Genomic DNA, 21,153 nt, shown 5'->3' on the forward strand with positions numbered 1-21,153 from the left:
ATGTATAATAAAATTGCTTTTTAATAAAATGTCATAACAAATGTCACCATACACAATTTTAACTTTGAACCATAAACAATGTTTTTGAACTTAAATACTGTTTTCTAAAAACAAAGAAATTTATCATAATTCAACAAAATTACTTTTTTTAAGCTTGTATTATTATTCATTTGTTTCAGTTCTCCTCTTTATTGTATAATCCATTTGTTTTCATTGCCTTCATGAATTTTGGGAAAAAAATTTTCCAAACATCATGTTTTTATAATACAGTAGAGAACCGAAAATCGGAATCAATTGGGGACTGGGGTTGTTCAGATTAGTGATTTGTTCCGATTACTGATTATGTACGAATAAATATATTAACTTGTCCGATGTTCAAATTTTTCTCCGTTGCGTGTCACTTTGTGTTGAATTTTTCTCCATTGCGTGTTGCTTCGTGTTGAATTTTCGTCGATTTTAAGCCTAACGAAAATTTTTATAATAATAATCAAGGCTATCGTACCATTAAAAATTATTTTTGCATTTTGTACAAACAAAATAAATATATTGAAGAATATAAAAACATGAAAATTATATTTAATAGGTGGTCGTCTCTTTAATCCGAAAAATTCGGTAGACTGTCTTGCTAAACAGCACTGATAGGGACCAGGACTCATGAAACTGGTCCGAAGTGCATTTGATGAAAAACCAATAAAAAAGTTTTTAAGCCTGTTTAGCTGTAAGACAGTCTACCGAATTTTTCGGATTAAAGAGACGACCACCTATTAAACATAAATACAGCTACTAAAAAAAAAAATTTAATAAAAATGAAAATTATACTTTAGAAGTAAATTTAGTATCAAAAGCATTCGATTCAGCATGACACAGTCCGACTGAAAATCGTTCCAATTAACGGCGATTCCGATTACCGGGGTTTTGATTAACGAGTCTCTACTGTACTCTCATTTTTTTCATAAACAGAAATGGATAGAGATTACAGAAAACAAAACAAATCAAATATTCCAGAAACATATGAAGAAGCTCTTATGAACAGAAATGGATCACTATCCAATTCTGTTTATCAGAGATATCATAGCTTCTTTATATCTTTCTGGAATATTTGATCTGTATTATATTTTTAAAATTTTATTATTAGAGTTATAAGTTGGATCACATGGTATGGTGTTATTATCATTGTATTGTTCACTTAGTAATGATTCGTAATAATAATAATAATAATAACTCTCCCGTGGTCACCACCTGGTCGTGGTGGGAGAGCCCAGTAATTTTACTGATCCATAGGGCAATGCAGGCTGGAGCATAAGCTCCTGGTAGGGACACCCATGCCAGTAAGGTCTATGGGGAGAAATGAAGCTAAGAGTGACCACACCCACATTCTGTGGAGATATTTATTATGGTGATAACTAGATCAAAGTGTGATACCGGCTCGGACGTCGCCCGGGTTAACAAGGTCCGCGTTCGTGGGTTAGGCAGAGGCTCACGTTCGAAAAATAGGCCACAGTCTCCCCTGGTTACCGGTGGCGAAAGCAGCACCGGCCCAAGCATGGCTACTGCAATGCCCTCAACAGATGTGAGGAACCAACCCAGCCTTGGTGTTTCTGTGGCAATGCATCCACAGACCACAAAGGCTGGAAAACCACGCCAACGGATGAAATGGACAGTAGAAATGAACGAGTTTATCATCCGTACTTATTACACAATCACAAAACTTGAAACAAACATGACAGCATACAGACAACAACTACACCATAAATTCACACAACAATATCCTCACCTCACTGTCACTGAACAAAGGGTTGTTGATCAAAAAAGAACAATTATACACAACAACCTTATTCCACAAACAACACTTGAACTTATCAAACAACAGGTTGCTGATCAAATACATCAACAGACAGAAACATCTAACATTAATGAAGATCATGTAACCTGTCAGGATAATCCAGCAACAAGCATTGATAATAACACACATACAACAATTAACACTAATGATACTACAGACACTTCCTTGTCCATCACTGATAACATAGACATGAATTTAGTTAATACGCTCTCACTTATATTTCAGGAAACACTCACTAAATATACAGGCACAGATCCCACACAACGACCACGAATACCAAAAATCAACACGTCAAAGGAAGTAGGAAAAACACTAAATTATGTAAACACTCACTTACTACCACACTACATTCATTCAATTTCTACACTCGCAGACATTCATACATTAGTTTATGCTGGGGCAGTCACAGTAGTGACACACCATGGACTGAAAGTACAGTCACAGACAAATACACAGAAAACACAATACTATCACAAGCCTGCCTGGCAGAGAAGAATAGAAATACAAATAAATGACATTAGACAGCAATTAGGCAGGCTGACACAATACACTAAAAGCAACATAACACCCAAATTAAGGAAACAGCTCAAAAACATTTTCAAGAAAATAAAAACACATACAAAACATGAACATCACAACACACACATTACAGAATACATTGATACACTAAAACAAAAACTTGCTGCCAAAGCACGTAGACTCAAACGTTACAAAACATGTACACTACGAAAACAACAAAATAAATTATTTACAAACAATGAAAAACTCTTTTACAGACAAATTAATAACAATGCAAACACTGATACACAGCACAGTGGCACACCAACAGAAGAAGAACTCACAACATATTGGTCTTCTCTTTGGTCCAGTGCTGTCACGCATAATGCTGATGCAGGCTGGATCGAGGAGGAGAACAGAAACTTGCACAACATACCAACTATGCCCTGTGCTGAAATAAACATACATGATTTCCAATACACTGTTAACAGAACACACAACTGGAAGACACCTGGTGTAGACAACATTCACAATTTCTGGTACAAAAAGTTCACATCACTGCACCAGGAACTAGCTAAACACCTAACACACATTATCATCAATCCACAGGACATGCCAAATTTTCTTACTCAGGGCATCACCTACATGAAACCTAAAAACAACAATACCACAGACCCCACACAATACAGACCAATTACATGTCTCCCAACACTTTACAAATTATTGACATCCTGTATCGCAAACAAAATATACAAACATATTGAAGAACACGACATTCTAACAGAACAACAAAAAGGTTGCCGTAGAAATCACAAGGGATGCAAAGAACAGTTACTCATAGATTCAGTCATTCTACGGCAAGCACACAAACAACACAGAAACATACACATGGCTTATATAGACTACAGAAAAGCATTCGACAGTGTTCCACACAGTTGGCTGCTACATATTCTACACATGTACAAAATACATCCATCACTCATTGCATTCTTTCAAAACACTATGCAGCACTGGAGAACAACACTACATCTCAGGGTTAGTAACACTTCCATACAAACAAACCAAATTTTTATTAGGCGAGGAATTTTTCAAGGAGATTCCTTGAGTCCTCTCTGGTTCTGCTTAGCCCTGAACCCATTATCAAACATGTTAAACAACACGCAATATGGTTACAATATCAGACATGAAAAAACAACACAGTTTACACTGTCACATCTCATGTACATGGATGACATAAAACTTTATGCATCCACACAAAAACAACTTCATCAACTCCTACAAATCACACATTCATACACCAAGGACATACAAATGGAATTTGGCCTAGATAAATGCAAAACAGTTCACATAGAAAAAGGAATCCTGAAGAAAGAAGATTTTGCACTTGGAAATGGAGACGTTATTGAATCCATGGAAGAGGGCGAGTTCTATAAGTATTTAGGATTCCAACAGGCCAAACTAACAGAACATACACAAATAAAGCAAAGATTAATTAAAGAATACCAAAGTAGGTTAAATGCTATTCTCAGAACACAGTTAAATGCAAAACACACAGTTAAAGCAATAAACACATATGTCATCCCAGTACTCACATATTCTTTTGGAGTTATACATTGGACTCACACAGATCTTGAGCAACTCCAAAGGAAAACAAGAACAACACTTACTAAGCATAAACAACATCATCCTAAATCCGCCACAGAAAGATTAACCCTTCCACGTAAAGATGGCGGACGTGGCCTGATTGACATAGTTAACCTTCACTACAAACAAATACAGTCACTGCGAGAGTTTTTCTACATTAAACAAGAAACATCACAATTACATAAAGCAGTAACTCTAGCAGACTCGAATAACACACCATTAAACTTACACTCACATCATATGGACACAACACAACATATAAAAAGCATAGACACCATTAAGCAATCGTGGGCTCGAAAGGCACTCCATGGCAGGCATCCTTATGATCTGGCCCAGGATTTTGTTGACAAAACTGCGTCAAACAGCTGGTTAGCTCGGGGATGCCTCTTTGGGGAGACGGAAGGATTCATGATTGCCATACAGGATCAGGTCATAAATACTAAAAACTACAGAAAACACATACTCAAAGATGCAACACTCACAAATGACACATGCAGAAAATGTCACATCATGCCAGAAACTATACAACACATCACCTCTGGTTGCAAGCTCTTGGCACAGACAGATTATTTACACAGACATAATCAAGTAGCAAATATAATACACCAAGAGCTTGCAAAGAAACACAAATTAGTAGACATCCACGAACCATACTACAAATACATTCCACAGACAGTATTGGAAAACAACACGCACAAAATGTACTACGACAGAGCCATAATCACAGATAAAACAATTTACCACAACAGACCAGACATCACACTCATTGACAAACACAATAAAATCACATACATTATAGACATATCCATTCCAAACACTCACAATATACAAAACGCATGCACCGAAAAAATTAGCAAGTACACAGAATTTGCCCAGGAAATAAGGCATCTGTGGAGGATGGATAGGGTGCTTATTGTACCTGTTGTTCTCTCCTCTACAGGTGTCATACCACACACACTACACAAAAGCCTGGGCACATTAGAATTGAATAGAAACACATACATCACACTACAGAAGGCCACTATATTGAATACATGTCATATTGTGAGAAAATTCCTGAATACAGACACACACACTGATACACTTCTTTAATTTCTGTTTTGGTTACTATGCCTTGACTTTGGTCCGGCATAGTACACAGCCACCGGTGTTAACCGAGTATATCTCACTTAACCCAACATAATAATAATAATCTAAGTGTAGTCTGGGAGTTTAGTTGCAGATTATAGGACTCTTTATTGTTTTCATTGTTATCTATTTTTGCCTGTACTCATTAACTTAACTAATTGTCTATACTCTTGTCCCATTTAAATTACTTTCTCTTGTTCAGTTTCTGTTTGTTCATATAAATTTCTTTGTTCTGCTTGAATATAGTTAAGAGATATTAATGAATATTCACTATTTGCTTTTTATATGTAACTACAGTAGTTAAAATCTTTTTTTTCTAGAAATCTTACATCTCTGAATCTGTAATACATAAATTTGTGGATTACATATTCTATAAACTTTTGTTGGTTGAATATCTACACAAATATTCTAATTTTTATTACTTTATTAGGTAGATTTGATTCTGTTAATAGAGCTCTAGTATGTTTTATTAAGCTTTGATTAGCTCATTCTGCAACATCTTTTTGAGCATTCAGATAACTTGGAATTTATGTTTTATTCATTTCTTTTTATAAAAATTCTTCAGTTCTTAAGAGATTCTATTTGGTTATTACTTCTAATTGGGCCACAATTTGAAAAAATTGTAGATGTATAAATTCCCACTGTTGTCCATCCATCTGTCCGAAAAACCTTAATCTCTAGAATGGAATTGGATATCGATAGATGAAAGAGGAGACCTTAGGGGCAGAAGGTCCCAATTAATTATATAAGAACTTTGATGCAAACCAGGGGCTGTATTCTGGTTACTTATCTCTCGTCTCTTCTTTCAGAGACAAATGACAACAAAATGAGAGAAGAAATATGTGTTTTAGAGACAGGTGGTTCTGGTTGTTCATAATGATCTCATCTTTGTTGTTGATGTCACAATTTTATTAGGCTGATTATACATGTTCAGGTTATCTGCATGTGCAACACAATATAGAATTTTAACCAATAAAATTGTAAAATTTTCAAAAATACAGAATATGAAATTATAGATTATGTGGTAAGGAAAGCATGCATTCAAACAAAGCACATAATTTTGATAAATATATGTTTTTTGTTTTGTAACATTTTTAAATATCATAATGTCAAAATATCTTGGGTAACATTGTCTCTTAACAAATAATTTTATTAACCTAAGTTAGAAAAGCATATGTACTTAGGGAGAAACTAGAACAGTAATATTTGGAAAAATACTTAGCGAGATGGATAAGATTAACAGCATATTCAATAGATCAGAAATTGACACAGGATCATTAAAAAAGGATGGAGTCAGTGGCATTCCCGAGTAGCCACTTAAAAAAATCATAAGCATTCTCTATCACAAAATATTATTTTCTGAGATAGAGAATGTTCCTAATATGTATAAGGTGAATAGCGTACAGTCATCCATATTGGATATCAAGGCAAAAGACAAAAGACCGGTCAAAAAGACATCTATCCTCTTGTCTCTGAGAGACAAGAGAATCCTTGAGAGGAAAAGTTGTCCAGAATCACATTTGGAGAGAGACATTTGGAGAATGATCTTTTGAAATGTAAACAAATGATTAGCCAATCACCAACCAGCTTGTGACATAGACATTGTCTCTCAGAAACGAGAGACGATGACCAGAATATGGCCCCAGAAGTCATGTTATTTCAATTTGAAAATTTTTCCCTGTAAGGTGTTAGATGACCTGCACAACTCTATTGTTAAAGGAAATATATGATGTACAGGGGCAAACCACTACTAATTTGAGGTTGAGAGCACATATTTTAAATTAAATACATTAAAAATATCAGCCTGGATTGTGACAATGTCACAATAAATAATTGCTCGTTTTTCTTAATTTTTTTCTTATTGATTTTCTAAATAATTATTACTTCTAAAATTGTCATAGTATTATCTTTTCACTTTGAATATCTTGTAAATATTTTTTGAATAATATGTAACTAATGTCAGAACGTATTTTGTTCCTCCAATAGATGATATGATGTTTTTATTGGTCCAATCAAATCAACATGTATTAAATCAAGAGGTTTATTTGACTGTTGTGATGTTATTTTCTTAGCTTTCCTGTATGGCTGGATTGAATACAAGTCTAACAATCCATTTGTTTGCTTTTAGTTTGCTTATTACAATCAAATTTTAAGACAAGTGAATTATTTGTCATTTTATTTATGTAATTCTTGTTGATGTGTCCAAACCATCTATATCTGTTCAACCAGGATATTTCTCTTATTTCAGTATTGTTGAATTTGTTTTTCTTTTTAACTTACCATTCATAACATAAAATTTATTTTTCCTTACTGTATAAATAATACTTTTTCTTTTTTCATCAATTACATGCCCTTTACTGTTGTTAAGTAGGATTAGCAAAATTCAGTATTTTGAGACTTGATGAGTCTGAGTCAAGATTTCCAGTTTTGAGACTGTGTTAAAATATATTATTTTCTATTTATTGAACTGTGATATCTACAATACGTTCCAACAACAAAAATTTAATACACTTAGCAAATACAATTAACTAATTAAAATTTATATCTTGTTTTGCAAATATCCTTCTTAATTATAATTACCAAATTATTTGTTGTTTGTAACAATACTTTGTGCAAATTTGAAATGTCATAAAAAAAAAATGAACCATTATTATATGAAACAAGATATCTTAAACAGGAATGAATCAACCAAATAAATAAATAAAATGGCCATGACAACAATGAAATATAAAATATATTCACAGAATTGAACGAAACAAATATCTTCATATTTTGTCCTTTTTAAACATTTTTGCATATTAAGGCAAATGATTAGCCTCAAATAGAACTCCACCATAAAGATTGTCATGTTCTTGGAGTGTTAAAAAGGACAAACTATGAAGATATTTATTGTTTCTTTAAATTTTGTAAATATATTTTATATAATCAACTGAATAATTAGAAAATTTACTGTAAATATGCACAATATTTCATTTGAAGTTTAGTTTTTTTTTTTAACTCTTTCTGTCTTGGTGGCACTAAGAAGACCTTTGTCCCTATCTATTGTAGGTTTGGCCAGACTCATAGTGGGGTGGCTGAGTGATGAGGGATAGGACCTAATTTATCTGGACACCTGTCATGAAAAATTCTTGAGGAGTTGCTCACCCTAAATTTGATTCCAGGTACCCAGAGTGGTAAGCTGACATCCTAACTGCCTCAGCCATCTGACTGTTGAGCTTCTGACTTTGCATCTGCCTTGAAGAATTCCCTAACCTAACTTAACCTAATCGTTTTTCACTTTTATCTGTTTTTTCTTTTAAATCTTTATAAAATAAATAAATAAATATAACATGCATACTAATGTTTGCAAACAGTGTTGCTAGATTTGTGAAGTCATTTGATTATGTGATTTATTTTTATGATTTAGATGATTTTCAACTTTCTGGACGTCAAAATATCAAATTGACTTAAAAATTCTGTTGTGCAAGCAGTAATTACAGTATTGTAGATATGGTATGAGGGCAAAACTAAGCTAAGTTAATAAAGATAAAATACAACTAGCAAGTTATCACTGGAGGGAAGTGTTACGTGCCATCTCTTATTATTTAAATTATTATCTCAAATTATTTAGTAATTAATTTAAAATAATTGCAATATAATAGCAAGTTATCTTCAGTAATTATGATTAATTTTTTTACATCATTACTAATAATGCTTCAATGATCAATGACTGATGATTTCTATTTAGTGCTGTTAAAATATAGAAACTTGAACTCAGACTTGTTGAATTTTAGATTGATTATTGAATCTGAGTAAAAGTGAAAGGACTTGACAAGTCTGACTCCAAATACTTGGAACTGAAAACCCTATCATCAAGTATTATGTTTCATTTTGTATTTTTATCTTAAAGTTTGCAATATGATAACAAATTTTCATTTAATTTAGGAAAATATAGAACATTTTTTCAAATTAATTTTGGAATTATCTTATTGCAATTCTACAGTTTTCACTGCTTTAGACAATATATTTATGGCTATTGTCAGCCAATGGTATATTTTTTTTCTTCTATACTGTTTATTCATAATCTCAATATTTGAAGTCATATGACTCATGGCTCCTATGTAACATCCATTCATTTTAAAAGTTTTTTTTTACTCTTCTTTCTAGTTTATTTATAATCTTTATTTCCTTTCTTTCTCACCTATTATTGCCTTCTCAGTTTTTGTGCTTGTTTTTTGATGCTGCTTTGTATCATTTTTATTCTAGACTCCTTTCATGTTTTTTCATTTTTTTTTTATTAACAGAGCTATGCCATCAATAGAAAGCCTTCTGATCACCTTTATTGTATATTGCATATAATATTGCTTTGTTTATTTTTCTGTCTCAAAATATTTTGTATTTTTAGGTAATTTGTACTTTATATGCTATTATACTTATTTTCCTCTTGTGCATTCCATTTTTGATCTAGTTGGAATAGATGTCTAACATCTATCTTAAATGTCATGGATGATATATCTTAGATCAGCGTTTCTCAAAGTGGGCGATAACGCCCTCTTGTGGGCGGTGAGTAAATCTAGGGGGGCGCTGGAGGCAGGGTACTGAATGGTGATCAAAGGTAAAAGTTCCCTTTCCTCTGTCAAACGGATAAGAGGAAACATTGCATTTAATGGTTTCCAGATGTCGAGAACAATGTACGGTAAGGGCACAAAGTGTGAGATTCATAGAAAAGTTTTCCTAAGAATATTTCCAATCCTTTCTCACACGGGGGGGCGTTGGGTATAACTTTATGGAACAAAGGGGGTGGTGGATCGAAAAAGTTTGAGAATCACTGTCTTAGATTATCTTAATATCTAGCATCTACTGTGTACCATTGCTTTGTAGGAAATTGCTCCTTTGCTATGATGTTGCAATCACTTAATACTATCATCATTATGTTTGCATGAATAAAATTTTTCATTTGATTTTAGTGCATTCCTGGTGCATAATGGAAATTATTTTACCAATTGAAAATATTTCAAATTATTATTGAATTAAATCAATTACTGTATTATTACTGTTTTTGTAGTTTGTGTATTTTATTGTGTATATTAAATTGTATAAAAAAAATAAATATTATTGAAATTAATCATTTTATAATTTTATAATATAAAATTATTTTACAGACTGGTTATATTGCTCGATTTGATTTTAAAGGAAATTTAATATCTCATGACCAAGATATTCCAACTTTTCAAGGACTTCATCATCATGGAGAAGAACCAGAGGTAAATATTTTTTATTACTAAGTTTCATGATATAGATTTCTAAACTATGGATTATAAATTTTAATTTATTAGTTAAGAATTTAATTTCTCATAATTAATATTTGATAATCAATAGTTTGATATCTTTCTGATATATTAAAAATACTGTGGACCCACACAAAGTCAAAGCAGCACTTTATTAAACAAATATGACAGCAGTTGAGATGATCATAGTGGACACAACATTCAATAACTTTATTACTAACAGAAATTAGCATTACATAAAACGAATACCTAAAACATTGTAACAAAAGTTATATTCTGTGTTAAAATTAAATTAAATTTTAATGTGACTTAATTAAAAAGACAGAGTGAATACAAATGTAGTAGCAAATATTCTCAGTTACATTGCCATTTTCCACTATGTTGAATCTAACTCAAACTCAAGTCTTTTTTATACAGAAGGCAGCACCAAAATTTTAGATTATAGAAAAATAATAATAATAATTAATTGTGTAACACGTTTCAACACTTAATAATATAAAAGAAACAATTTAAAACTTTAAGAAAGTTAAAAATAGCTGTTTACTTGAGAATATTTGTAAAATATCTCAATAAAAATTAAACATGTTTTAATACAATTAAGGTTGAACTATAACTTTATACATGTAAATGCAGTGTCCATTTTCTAAAAAAAAATTGCCTTCAGTACCAATGTGGTGGAGTCAGTAAACAAATAGTCTGACTCTGACCTGTCAATTTTTTAAATGTCTCACAATGATTCCTTTTATAAGAAATACACCACTGGGTATCCCAATACTGTCATCTAAAATTCCTCTGTAAAAAGTTGTACTGAAATTTATCATGGGAATCAAAAAATATATGTAACAAATTTACAGTATCATAACACACCTTTTTATGTTGCCGAGATAGTTTTATTGAAAACTGTTTTTTGGCCTGTTCCATAGGCTATCCTCCATAGGTTGAACGAGAGAATTGGAATGCTGGCACTCCAAAAATAGAATACATATATTTAAATTCAAAAATTTACAACAGAAAAAAATAAGAAAACAACAGAAAATTAATATATATATAAATATAAAATAAAAAAAGTCAGATATAGTAATAAAAATAAAATCCACTAATAATACTTTGAACAAACATTAAAATAAATTAAGATATATAGATAAAACATGCAATTATAAACTAAGGTATAAATTATGAGTTCATGGCAAACTTTTTGACTATAAATTTCCAAGCCAATTGTAGGCAGAACCATTGGCTTGGAAATTTTAATGTTTGTTCAAAGTATTATTAGTGGATTTTTATTTTTATTACTTTATCTGACTTTGTTTTTACTGACAAGACTATGTCTTGTTTATAAAATTGTGGTGCTGTCACGGCTTACCAGCTTAGAGGTATGAAGAAGTACATGTCAGGAGTTGCAATTTGGCAGAGTATTAGGTGCCCAAATTGTTGAATCTATGCATACAATCCTGACTCCAGAAATTAAACCAGTGAATAAATAATTTTTTTTTTAATTTAATTCAATTCAATTCAAAGTTTATTTATCATATAAGGCTTTCGCCTGTTACAAGGACGTGGTTAACATTTACAGGATATATGTCTCCATCATTAGAACTTTTTCTATATATATAATGAGCGTTAGTTGTCTAATATGTGGTACATTAATTAGTAATTAACACTACATTATTTATTCATACGTTGCTTTGTATAATTATATAATTTAAAGATAGTATTGATGTTTGCTATATCAAGGAACTTATGCATATTTGTTTCATTAGAACAATTGATTAATCGACCAATATCTGATTGTTGAATGTTACAATTTCACAGCTGCAGTTTTCACAGAGGATATGAAATTTAGATAATGTCTTACTACAGCTTGGGCATTTGGTATGAGAGTAGTCAAAGAATTCATTGTTTAAATTTATCCAGTTTTTATTTAGTCTTAGCTGTATAAAAAACTTTTTAACATTAAATGAGAGATTCGTCAACATATAGCTATTATTTGATGGGTAATTTAAAATTATTTTATACCAGCTTGTATTGTTTCGTTTCTGTATGTCGTCAATATCTTGGACAATGGAGTTTTCCATTACTCTTTGTATTAATAGTTTATTTTGCTGTTCACTGATGTATGACTGATCCATAAATAGACTCATAGAAAAACCGTATGTGTTAAATATCTTCGAAAGACGTACTATCCAATTTCGTTTTAAATCTGTGATCTTTGATTTTTGATATAACATGTTCAGTAATTTTGTAGTTAGGTCGTCAGCGTTTATAATTTTTTGTAGAAATTTTATGTACCTTTTTATTAATGTTAAACCAGTGAATAAATAAGCTGAAACAATCCCATCAATTACTCTTAGCAATTTTTCATTTGTCTTTTAGTTTGTTCCAGTTAGATTCTTATCTTGGTTTTATTTTTTTCATTGTTTTTCTATTGACTGTTTTAAGATCAATTTGTATTATAGACGCAATGATAAATAGTCATAAATAACTTGCAACCAATAGAAAGGCTGTGAAAAAATTAATTAATCAAATTAGTCAAAGAAAACAATTGATATTCAAAGAAAAACATTTGACATAACAAATATTTTGACAAGTAAAAAATAGTCAGATTGTTTTCTTGGGAGTTTCTCTTTGGTAAAGTTAAGCTTGGCATTTTGATGCCATACTGTAAACTTTTTATTATTGTCTCTGCACTTCACGTTCTTGCTTTAGAAACATGGTGACATGGTGTAGCTTTCAAAAACAAATTTTAAGGACATTTTTTGTTTTAAAATTTAATGGCCATTAAGGTTTTGTATCAGCTTCTTCATACCTTTTGGAAAAGCTTTCACTTTGACACCGAGAGACCTTTCTTTGGCTGTTCTATTTTATTAGATATGCATTTCAGACAGTTATGTTTCTGTTCAGTTTAAAGTAGATGCTTTTTGAGTTACAAGTTCTTTTATATATTCACTAAAGACATTATATACATTAAATATTCAGTTTTCTTTCTTTATTTTTATTACACTTTTCATTGGTTTTATCTGAGACCATTTCTAAAAATATATTAGATCTTTGGTGGTTTTAATTTTCTAAAAGGGAATTTTTAATTTTAAAAACTCTTTTTCTTTTATTGTAACCATGGTGGACTTCACGCTGATCACTGAATAGGCAAGAGACGAGAAAATTAACATTATCTACCTGACAAAGACGAAAATAGTTTAGTACATTGTTTAACACCTGAATGTTAATTTTCTCGTCTTTTTCTTTTTTTTTCCTTTAAGGGTTCTTTTTTTTATTTTATTTTATAAAAGACTAGAATTTGTCATTTTTTTCCTTAAAATGATCTAGAGATCCTACTACGTTTTATTAGTAAAGTAAAAGTTTAGTGGCCCCCTCAGACTATAAAAAAGAGAGGAAACAAGCTTTAAAAAAAGGGCATCATACATTTTACAAGAAGCTTCAAACTTTGATTCAATGTCGAGACAATTGGGGCTAACTTAGCATTAAAAACAATGCAGTTTTGGTCAACATATGAGAAAGTTACATAGACAATGGACAAATATTGTTCATTAGTTTCTATTATATTTGAAGAATAAGCTAGAAGTCACCAATTCCCTGTTGTTTGTTGATAATAGAATTTGGGCTCTGTTAGGGATTAGGAAATAGGTAACACAGGCAAAAAGGGGGCATGTGCCCCAAGTGTTCCAATGTACAGGATCCTGTCTTTACATGTATTAAGGTATTTTGAGCTACTACGATGTTTATTCAAGTCGTTATATACATTTTTTTTTCCTCACACATTGAAAACCGGCCAGACGACTGAATGGTATAGATTGCCACCATGATTAAATCCCAGTTGTGATCATTGCAAAAGATTTTCCACATAGAATCCACTGGTGTGGTCTTTACCTAATTTGTAAAAAAAGAATAAAGTGAAACATTCAATTTCATTACAATATTTATAATACAATGGTGAAAACATTTATAATTATACAATTCATGTTTGCAAACTAAAATGTTTTTATTAAAAATGTAACTTATTCTGTAATTTGCATTTTGTTGTTTATGGGTTTTGACCTCTGAAAATATTGATTGATTGAATATATCCAAGTTATCTTAGTTTATTTTGTGTGTTAATGATGAAGATAAATTTTTTTATTATTGTAACTTTAATTCATGCTTTTTAAGATTGTTGTTATTAAGAAGATATGAAAATTTTGCAATAAGAATTATTTTCCTACATTAAATACTTTTATTCTTATATTTATGTATAAAAACTTAAATAGATGAAAGCAAATATATAAAATACAGTAATTTGTATTATATATATATATATATATATATATATATATATAAATTAATTAATTTTTCTTAAAATAATTATTAAAACTTTCAAATATAGGTTCCTGGATACAGTATGGAAGAACTCTATATATTACTCAGAAGTTCATTTCAGTCTCAGAGGGTGTTATCATTGGAAACTTTAGCACATATTTTAAAAAATGTATGTTTATTATAAATATTATATTTGTATTTAATATTAATGAAGTATTTATATATTATATATATTTGTAGAATGCCCAAGGTTGGTTTGATGAATGCTTACAGCATTCATTAATGAAAGAGTTGCTCAGTTCTGGGCTAGTACCATTATTACGTTGGTCGTTAGATGATAACTCAGAATCTCTACTTGCTACTGCTGTTCATGCAATTCGTAATTTAATTTATAATGATTATGATGAGGTAAAATTAAAATATTAGCATATTAAATATATATATATGTATATGTAATTTTAATAATATAATTTAGTTAATTATCTAATCTATTAAATATATAATCATATTTTTCATATTAAATATAATAATTTTTTATTTTAAGTTATTAATGGAAAATTAAACTTTTATTACAGGTTAATAATTGATTTCATATGCAAAAATTAGATCTATTTTATTTACAGATTTGTTTAGACTTAACTTTTACTTGGAAAGGTGGTCACATAAATCCATTTTTAATACCTGTGAAGCAAGAAAATTTAACAGAAAATAAATTAGAAGAAATGGCTGATATTGAAATTCTTAAATTTGATGTTATTAAAGTAATTAATAGATTAAAAAATTAATTTTATTTTTCATAAATATTTCTTTGTGTAAGAGAATTTTGAATTTTAGGGATTACTTCGTATGGATCTACTTCCTAGATTACGATATATTTTGGAAATTTGTCATCCGCCAGCCTCTGTTATTGGGCATATTTTTGATATTTTAATTCGTATTGGACGTCATTCATTAGAGTCATCTGTAAGAGTAAGTAATTTTAATATCATATTTAACCTAACTAGTATGGTATGTACTTGGATCTTGCATTCTGATGTAAGTTTTTTGTTTAATATGTCTTTAATTACTAATAGCTTGTTAACATCTAAGTCAAGTTCATATTAGTAGTTGCACAGATTCTGTGCTGTTGAATGGTTTGGTTTAATAGGCATTAGCCATTCTGTTCTGCATCATATCAGTTGAGTGACTGTCTTTGACAAAAGTATGGTATATTGTATACCTTATCTATGTTAGAATTGCATCTGGCAGTTATTAATCTATATTTTAGAACATCAAACTGCCCCAACTCAGAATAGTAGAGATGTGAAACTGGTAAAAGTAACTTTAGTTGACAGTTTAGTTTACTTAACAGTGACTCTCTTGTTAAAATCAGTTTTACATTGTTTTACAATTTCCAGACCATGAGGTCCAATTACATAAGTTGACATAGTTGATGTTTTTTAATTTTTGTATTATTGTCTTTGTAAACATTTTTAATGACATTGACATGTAAAAAATTTTCTTTCTTACATTTAATACATGTTAAGTAGAGTCTTGTTATAATTTTCATTTGAATTGCTATTTTTATGCTCTAGTTCAATTTTGTAAATCTCTGATAATGGTATTTTGTATACTAAGCTCATCCAGAAAGTAAGTATTGTTTGGGTATTAAAAAAAATTTGCAATTTGTTTTCATTTGTATTTTATTACAGAAAAATCTACATACCTTAAATTACTTTTTGACATATTTACCATGAGAATTAAGGCATGTGTCATATCTTGGCACTAATTGCAACATACCCACTTCGTAGAATTCGGCTGCCTGCGACCTGAACCAGTTCTGGACGTTTACCTTGATCTCATCATCACTTGCAAAGAAACTTTTTGAGATGAGAAAACAAATGGAAGTTGGATGGAGCTAGGTCTGGACTATAAGGAGGGTGACAGAATTATTCCCAGCAAAATGAATCAAGCAGCATTGTTGTTATGCGTGTGGTATACGGTTGTGTGTGCGACCGTATGCACGAACACAATGCCAGAAGTCAGTAGTCCATGCCTTTTGTTCTGTATCGTGTGCCATAACTTCTTCAATGTCTCACAGTAAGCTGTAGATCTCATCATTTTGCAAGTGATGATGAGATCAAGGTAGACATCTAGAAGTGGTTCAGGTCGCAGGCAGCCGAATTCTACGAAGTGGGTATGTTGCAATTAGTGCCAAGATATGACACATGCCTTAATTCTCATGGTGATTATGTCAAAAAGTAGTTTAAGGTATATAGATTTTTCTGTAATAAAATACAAATGAAAACAAGTTGCAAATCTTTTTTAATATTCAAACAGGATTTATTTTCTGGATGAACTTAATATATTGAAAAAATTTGATTATATTTGTAACTTACTCCTATAGCTTTTTTCTTTTAAACATTCTGAATACCAAGATACTGAATTTTCATCTTTACCTTAATCTTATATAGTGTTTGCCTTTTTCATCTTACTTGACCAAGACTTACTACAACACAGGAGGACTTCTATTTGACACTAATGATCAGATATTTTAGACAAATATCAGCATATCAACTCATACTAAAGCTTATTGCAACAAATAAACAGATAGTTTTGACATTAATAGTGTATAGAAGGTTTCATGAAAGATGGCTTTATGTGAGTTCCCACCTCACTCATTCACTCAGAAAGACATATGAGGTTATTTGGATGCACACAATACCTAGAATAGTCTACAAATCAATAGATCAACATTATTTTCTGTGACAAGTCCATTTCAATCTGCACTGTGATAGTTATTGTGTGTCCATGTGAGAACTTACAGAAACCATCATCACATTTCCAACATCAGAGAAATGCAATAGCGGTTTAATAGTATGAGTGTCACATTATATCACATGATTGCATACTATTCCATGTTTTACCTCAAGATCTCTGACAGTATTGGTCTACAATTTTTATTTATGGCTGATGAATACACATCTATTTAGGCCATGTTAATGGAGAATTTTTTAAATGTATATATATTTAAAGAATATAGTGGCTAGCTAGTTTTCCAGATCTCAACTTATAAGTTATAAATAGATGCATTGGTGTAATGAACTACAGCGTATTAATACCTTTCTAGAGCTATAGCAGAGCTCTGGTCTATTGTTTAGCAGGAATTGGATTTATTGCTGAAAAATTTCTCGTATCCTCATGAATAATATGTGACACTTGATTATTATAAGAGTTCATCAGATACCTTACTGAACTTCTTGCACTAGCAAATATCTGTAAAATTCCTCCATTTGAGATTCTCATGAACTCCTGTGTTGACCTAATTTGTCATGAGCCATAAATACTTTTTCTTTATGTTTCACTACACTGTGTAATATGCTATGTGTAATCCTTGTCATTTCATTATATCATGTTTTTCATGTTTTGCTTTTTGTTAACTATGCTTAATTTTAAACAATAGTATAAATTTTAAATGATAATATGTAAATATTACTTTTAATTATCTAGATATTTGAATGCCCAAGACTGCTAAATATAATAACAACAGAATTTTTACCAACAAATTGGAAATTTGCAGGTAAAATTTTTGATTTCAAATCATATGAATGAAATATTTATAGATCAAAATGTTATTTTTATTTTAAGATATTCTCAAATTTCTGATTACTATTGATAAATTTATTGATTAAAAATAATAAAATTATTATTATAATTTTTCTGTAATATACCTGTTTTTTTATTTTTCTAAAGTTACAATGTTCTTGATATATTTGTTTCATTAATTATTTGAATTTATAACTACAGTAAGTTTTTGATATTCAAGTATAGGATATTTAAAGATCAAACAACTTTAAAATAGTATCCGTGACAATGATTTTAAAGATTTTATTTAAAAGAGAAATTTAAATTTAATGACAAACAAAATCATGTGTCAGCTACTTTAAAAACATTTGTCTTTTGTTTGATTTGTTAGTTGTTCAATGTAAACATCTTGTAAAAGTTTTTCAATCATTTATTTTATTTTTAAGTTATACTAAATATTATGAAAGTCTGTTTAGTATATTTTTTTGTGTTACAATAAAATTGCTATAACACAGTCTAGGATTTTTAGAAAATTTTTATTTTTAAATTTAAAAGTATTTCATTAAAACATTTATGAAATCTTAAATTTTTATTTGATTTCAGAAATTGTTCAAGGTCAACAATGTAATGCTTATGGATTTCCTTCAAGATCTGCTGTTAAATTAATAAGAATTTTGTCATTATCTGGATATAATATCGCTTCCCGTTTGGTAATATTTATTAATAATATTTAAGTAATTATAAATTAAATGTTCAAATTTTAACATTTAAATCAAATATTTTGTTAAATAGATTGCAGATTTTGGAATTATTAATTCATTGTGCTGTTATATAACAATGGATCCTAGGTAATTTTATAATAAATATTTTAAGATACTTTAAAATAAGTATATTTTGAATTTAAAAAATAATTATTTATTTATTATTTTATCATATAATATTTTTATATAATAGGAAATAAATTTGCTTTTCAATGCACAAGAGAGAGAATTTGTATTATGCAGTAACTCCTTTATCTAAGAGGATACATTTCAAGACTCCTATTGGATGCTTGAAACCATGAACAATACCAAACCATACATATTCCTGTACATACGTATACTATACATACCTATAATGAAATTTAATTTTTAAATTAGGCACAATAAGATATTAACAACAATAACTATTAGAGCTAGAACATCTAGGCACTAAAAATCATATAATCATCTAATAAAATCATATAAGTTATCACTCTTATAATTCATCATAATAACTTATGTGATTTTTATAACTACAGTAGCTCCTCATTGTATCATACCTTGCTATATTGTTTATTTGATACATCACACTTTTTGTCTTCCAAATTTAAAAATACTTAGCCAATAATTTTTAAAAATAGTTGCCATTGAATTTCTACTGGCATCATTGAAAGTACCATTGTATGAAATAAAACCCATAAAAAAGCAAGTAGGTATAGAAGAATGGACAAAATGGGTGGATTAATATGTTGGTTTTATTGTGCCATCAGATTTACTACTTATTTGGTTTGTTTCTCAACATATGCAATATAATCATATAAATACAGTATTTATATGATTTTTAATGCCTAGATGTCATAATTTTAGTTAAAACTTACAACTTATGGTAGGATATCTAGTACTAGAAATCATATAAATCATTATAAAAATTATAACTTATAATTTGTGTGTGTTTTTAGTGCCTACTTCTACTAGCTTCTCTACTAATAATAAAATAGAACAATTATAACAGTATACTATAATAAAAGTTATATGAATATGGCCTCAGCATATAAGTTTTTCCTTTCCTTATTAAGTGAAATTTTATCTTTTCACTTAAAGCAAACACTTCTTTTTGGCATCACTACTAGTCATTATTAAATAAAATAAGGCTTACTTGAACATAAGCAGTGTAATACCATAACAATTGATCTGATAACCAAGATGACTACTAAGTGACTAATGGCTGGGTAGCATATATGCTGGACAGTGGGATGATTACATCCTGGGCAGAATGGAGTGGAGCGGCAGAAGAGTTTGTCACGCTGTTCAGAATGGTAACCAATTTGAAACCTTAGAATTGTTTATTTCTGGAATTTTTCTTTCAGTATTTTTGAATTATACAGGACTACAGGTAACTGAGACTGCAGAAAGTGAATCCTTAGATGAAGGAGTTACTGTACATTTGTTTATTTATAAATCATAATGACAAGACAATGTGAATTTTATTTGTTTATATGTCACACTGATAGAAAGATTATTAATTTTGATCTTTATATTTTATTTATAAAATGTTGAATTTTGCATGGAATTTGTAATAAAAATGAAATCTTTTGTTAAACTGTTTTATTTCATAAAGTGAGTAGTATCCATTTATAATTTAACATTGAATATCTTCATTAATATGCTATTATCTAAATTTTCTGACCTCTAATTATAAATTTTTTATTAAAATAAACCATCATGTTAAATGAGGGTAATAGCTTCTATGGTGATTTCTTATAAAAATTTTGTATGGTGCAAAATGTTATACAGTATTAAGAACTAGCACAGAAAGGGGACTGCATTCCAAAAGCTAACAAATAAAAATATGCCATTTTATTTTTATAATTACCAAAAACATAATTTTTATTAAATAATAATAACTGAACAAACATCTTAAAAACTGTGATACAAATGTCAGAAAATGTATGCTTATTTAATTTTCTTTTTCTTCATTGCTGCTAAGCAAAATTAAATGTTTTGTCTGTTGCAGAATATCTATCTTCTGAACTTTCTTCTGAAGCAATTATATTTTGTGTGTCTTCTGTTATCTCTAAAAAATCAGTATTCTAGTTCTGTTTGTTTTTGTTTGATAGATCTTTGTAAATTTCATAGAAAGCAGCTATGTATTTTTGAA

At 29.8% G+C, this 21,153-nt stretch overlaps 1 protein-coding gene across 2 annotated transcripts in view; it reads left to right on the forward strand.

Moving 5' to 3' along the window:
* LOC136972519 (RNA polymerase II-associated protein 1-like) overlaps window positions 1–21,153 on the forward strand; it is a gene marked incomplete at its 5' end in the record, with an annotated part of 70,932 nt that overhangs the window by 12,823 nt on the left and 36,956 nt on the right. For both annotated transcript variants that reach the window (XM_067267105.1, XM_067267106.1), the window contains 8 exon segments: window positions 10,255–10,356; window positions 14,759–14,860; window positions 14,932–15,099; window positions 15,315–15,452; window positions 15,526–15,660; window positions 18,181–18,250; window positions 18,859–18,965; window positions 19,048–19,103. In XM_067267105.1, coding sequence (XP_067123206.1) covers window positions 10,255–10,356; window positions 14,759–14,860; window positions 14,932–15,099; window positions 15,315–15,452; window positions 15,526–15,660; window positions 18,181–18,250; window positions 18,859–18,965; window positions 19,048–19,103 — 878 coding nt within the window.

This window comes from Centruroides vittatus, unplaced genomic scaffold (assembly GCF_030686945.1).
Source record: "Centruroides vittatus isolate TY-2023 unplaced genomic scaffold, ASM3068694v2 contig_2950, whole genome shotgun sequence".
NCBI lineage: Eukaryota > Metazoa > Arthropoda > Arachnida > Scorpiones > Buthidae > Centruroides > Centruroides vittatus.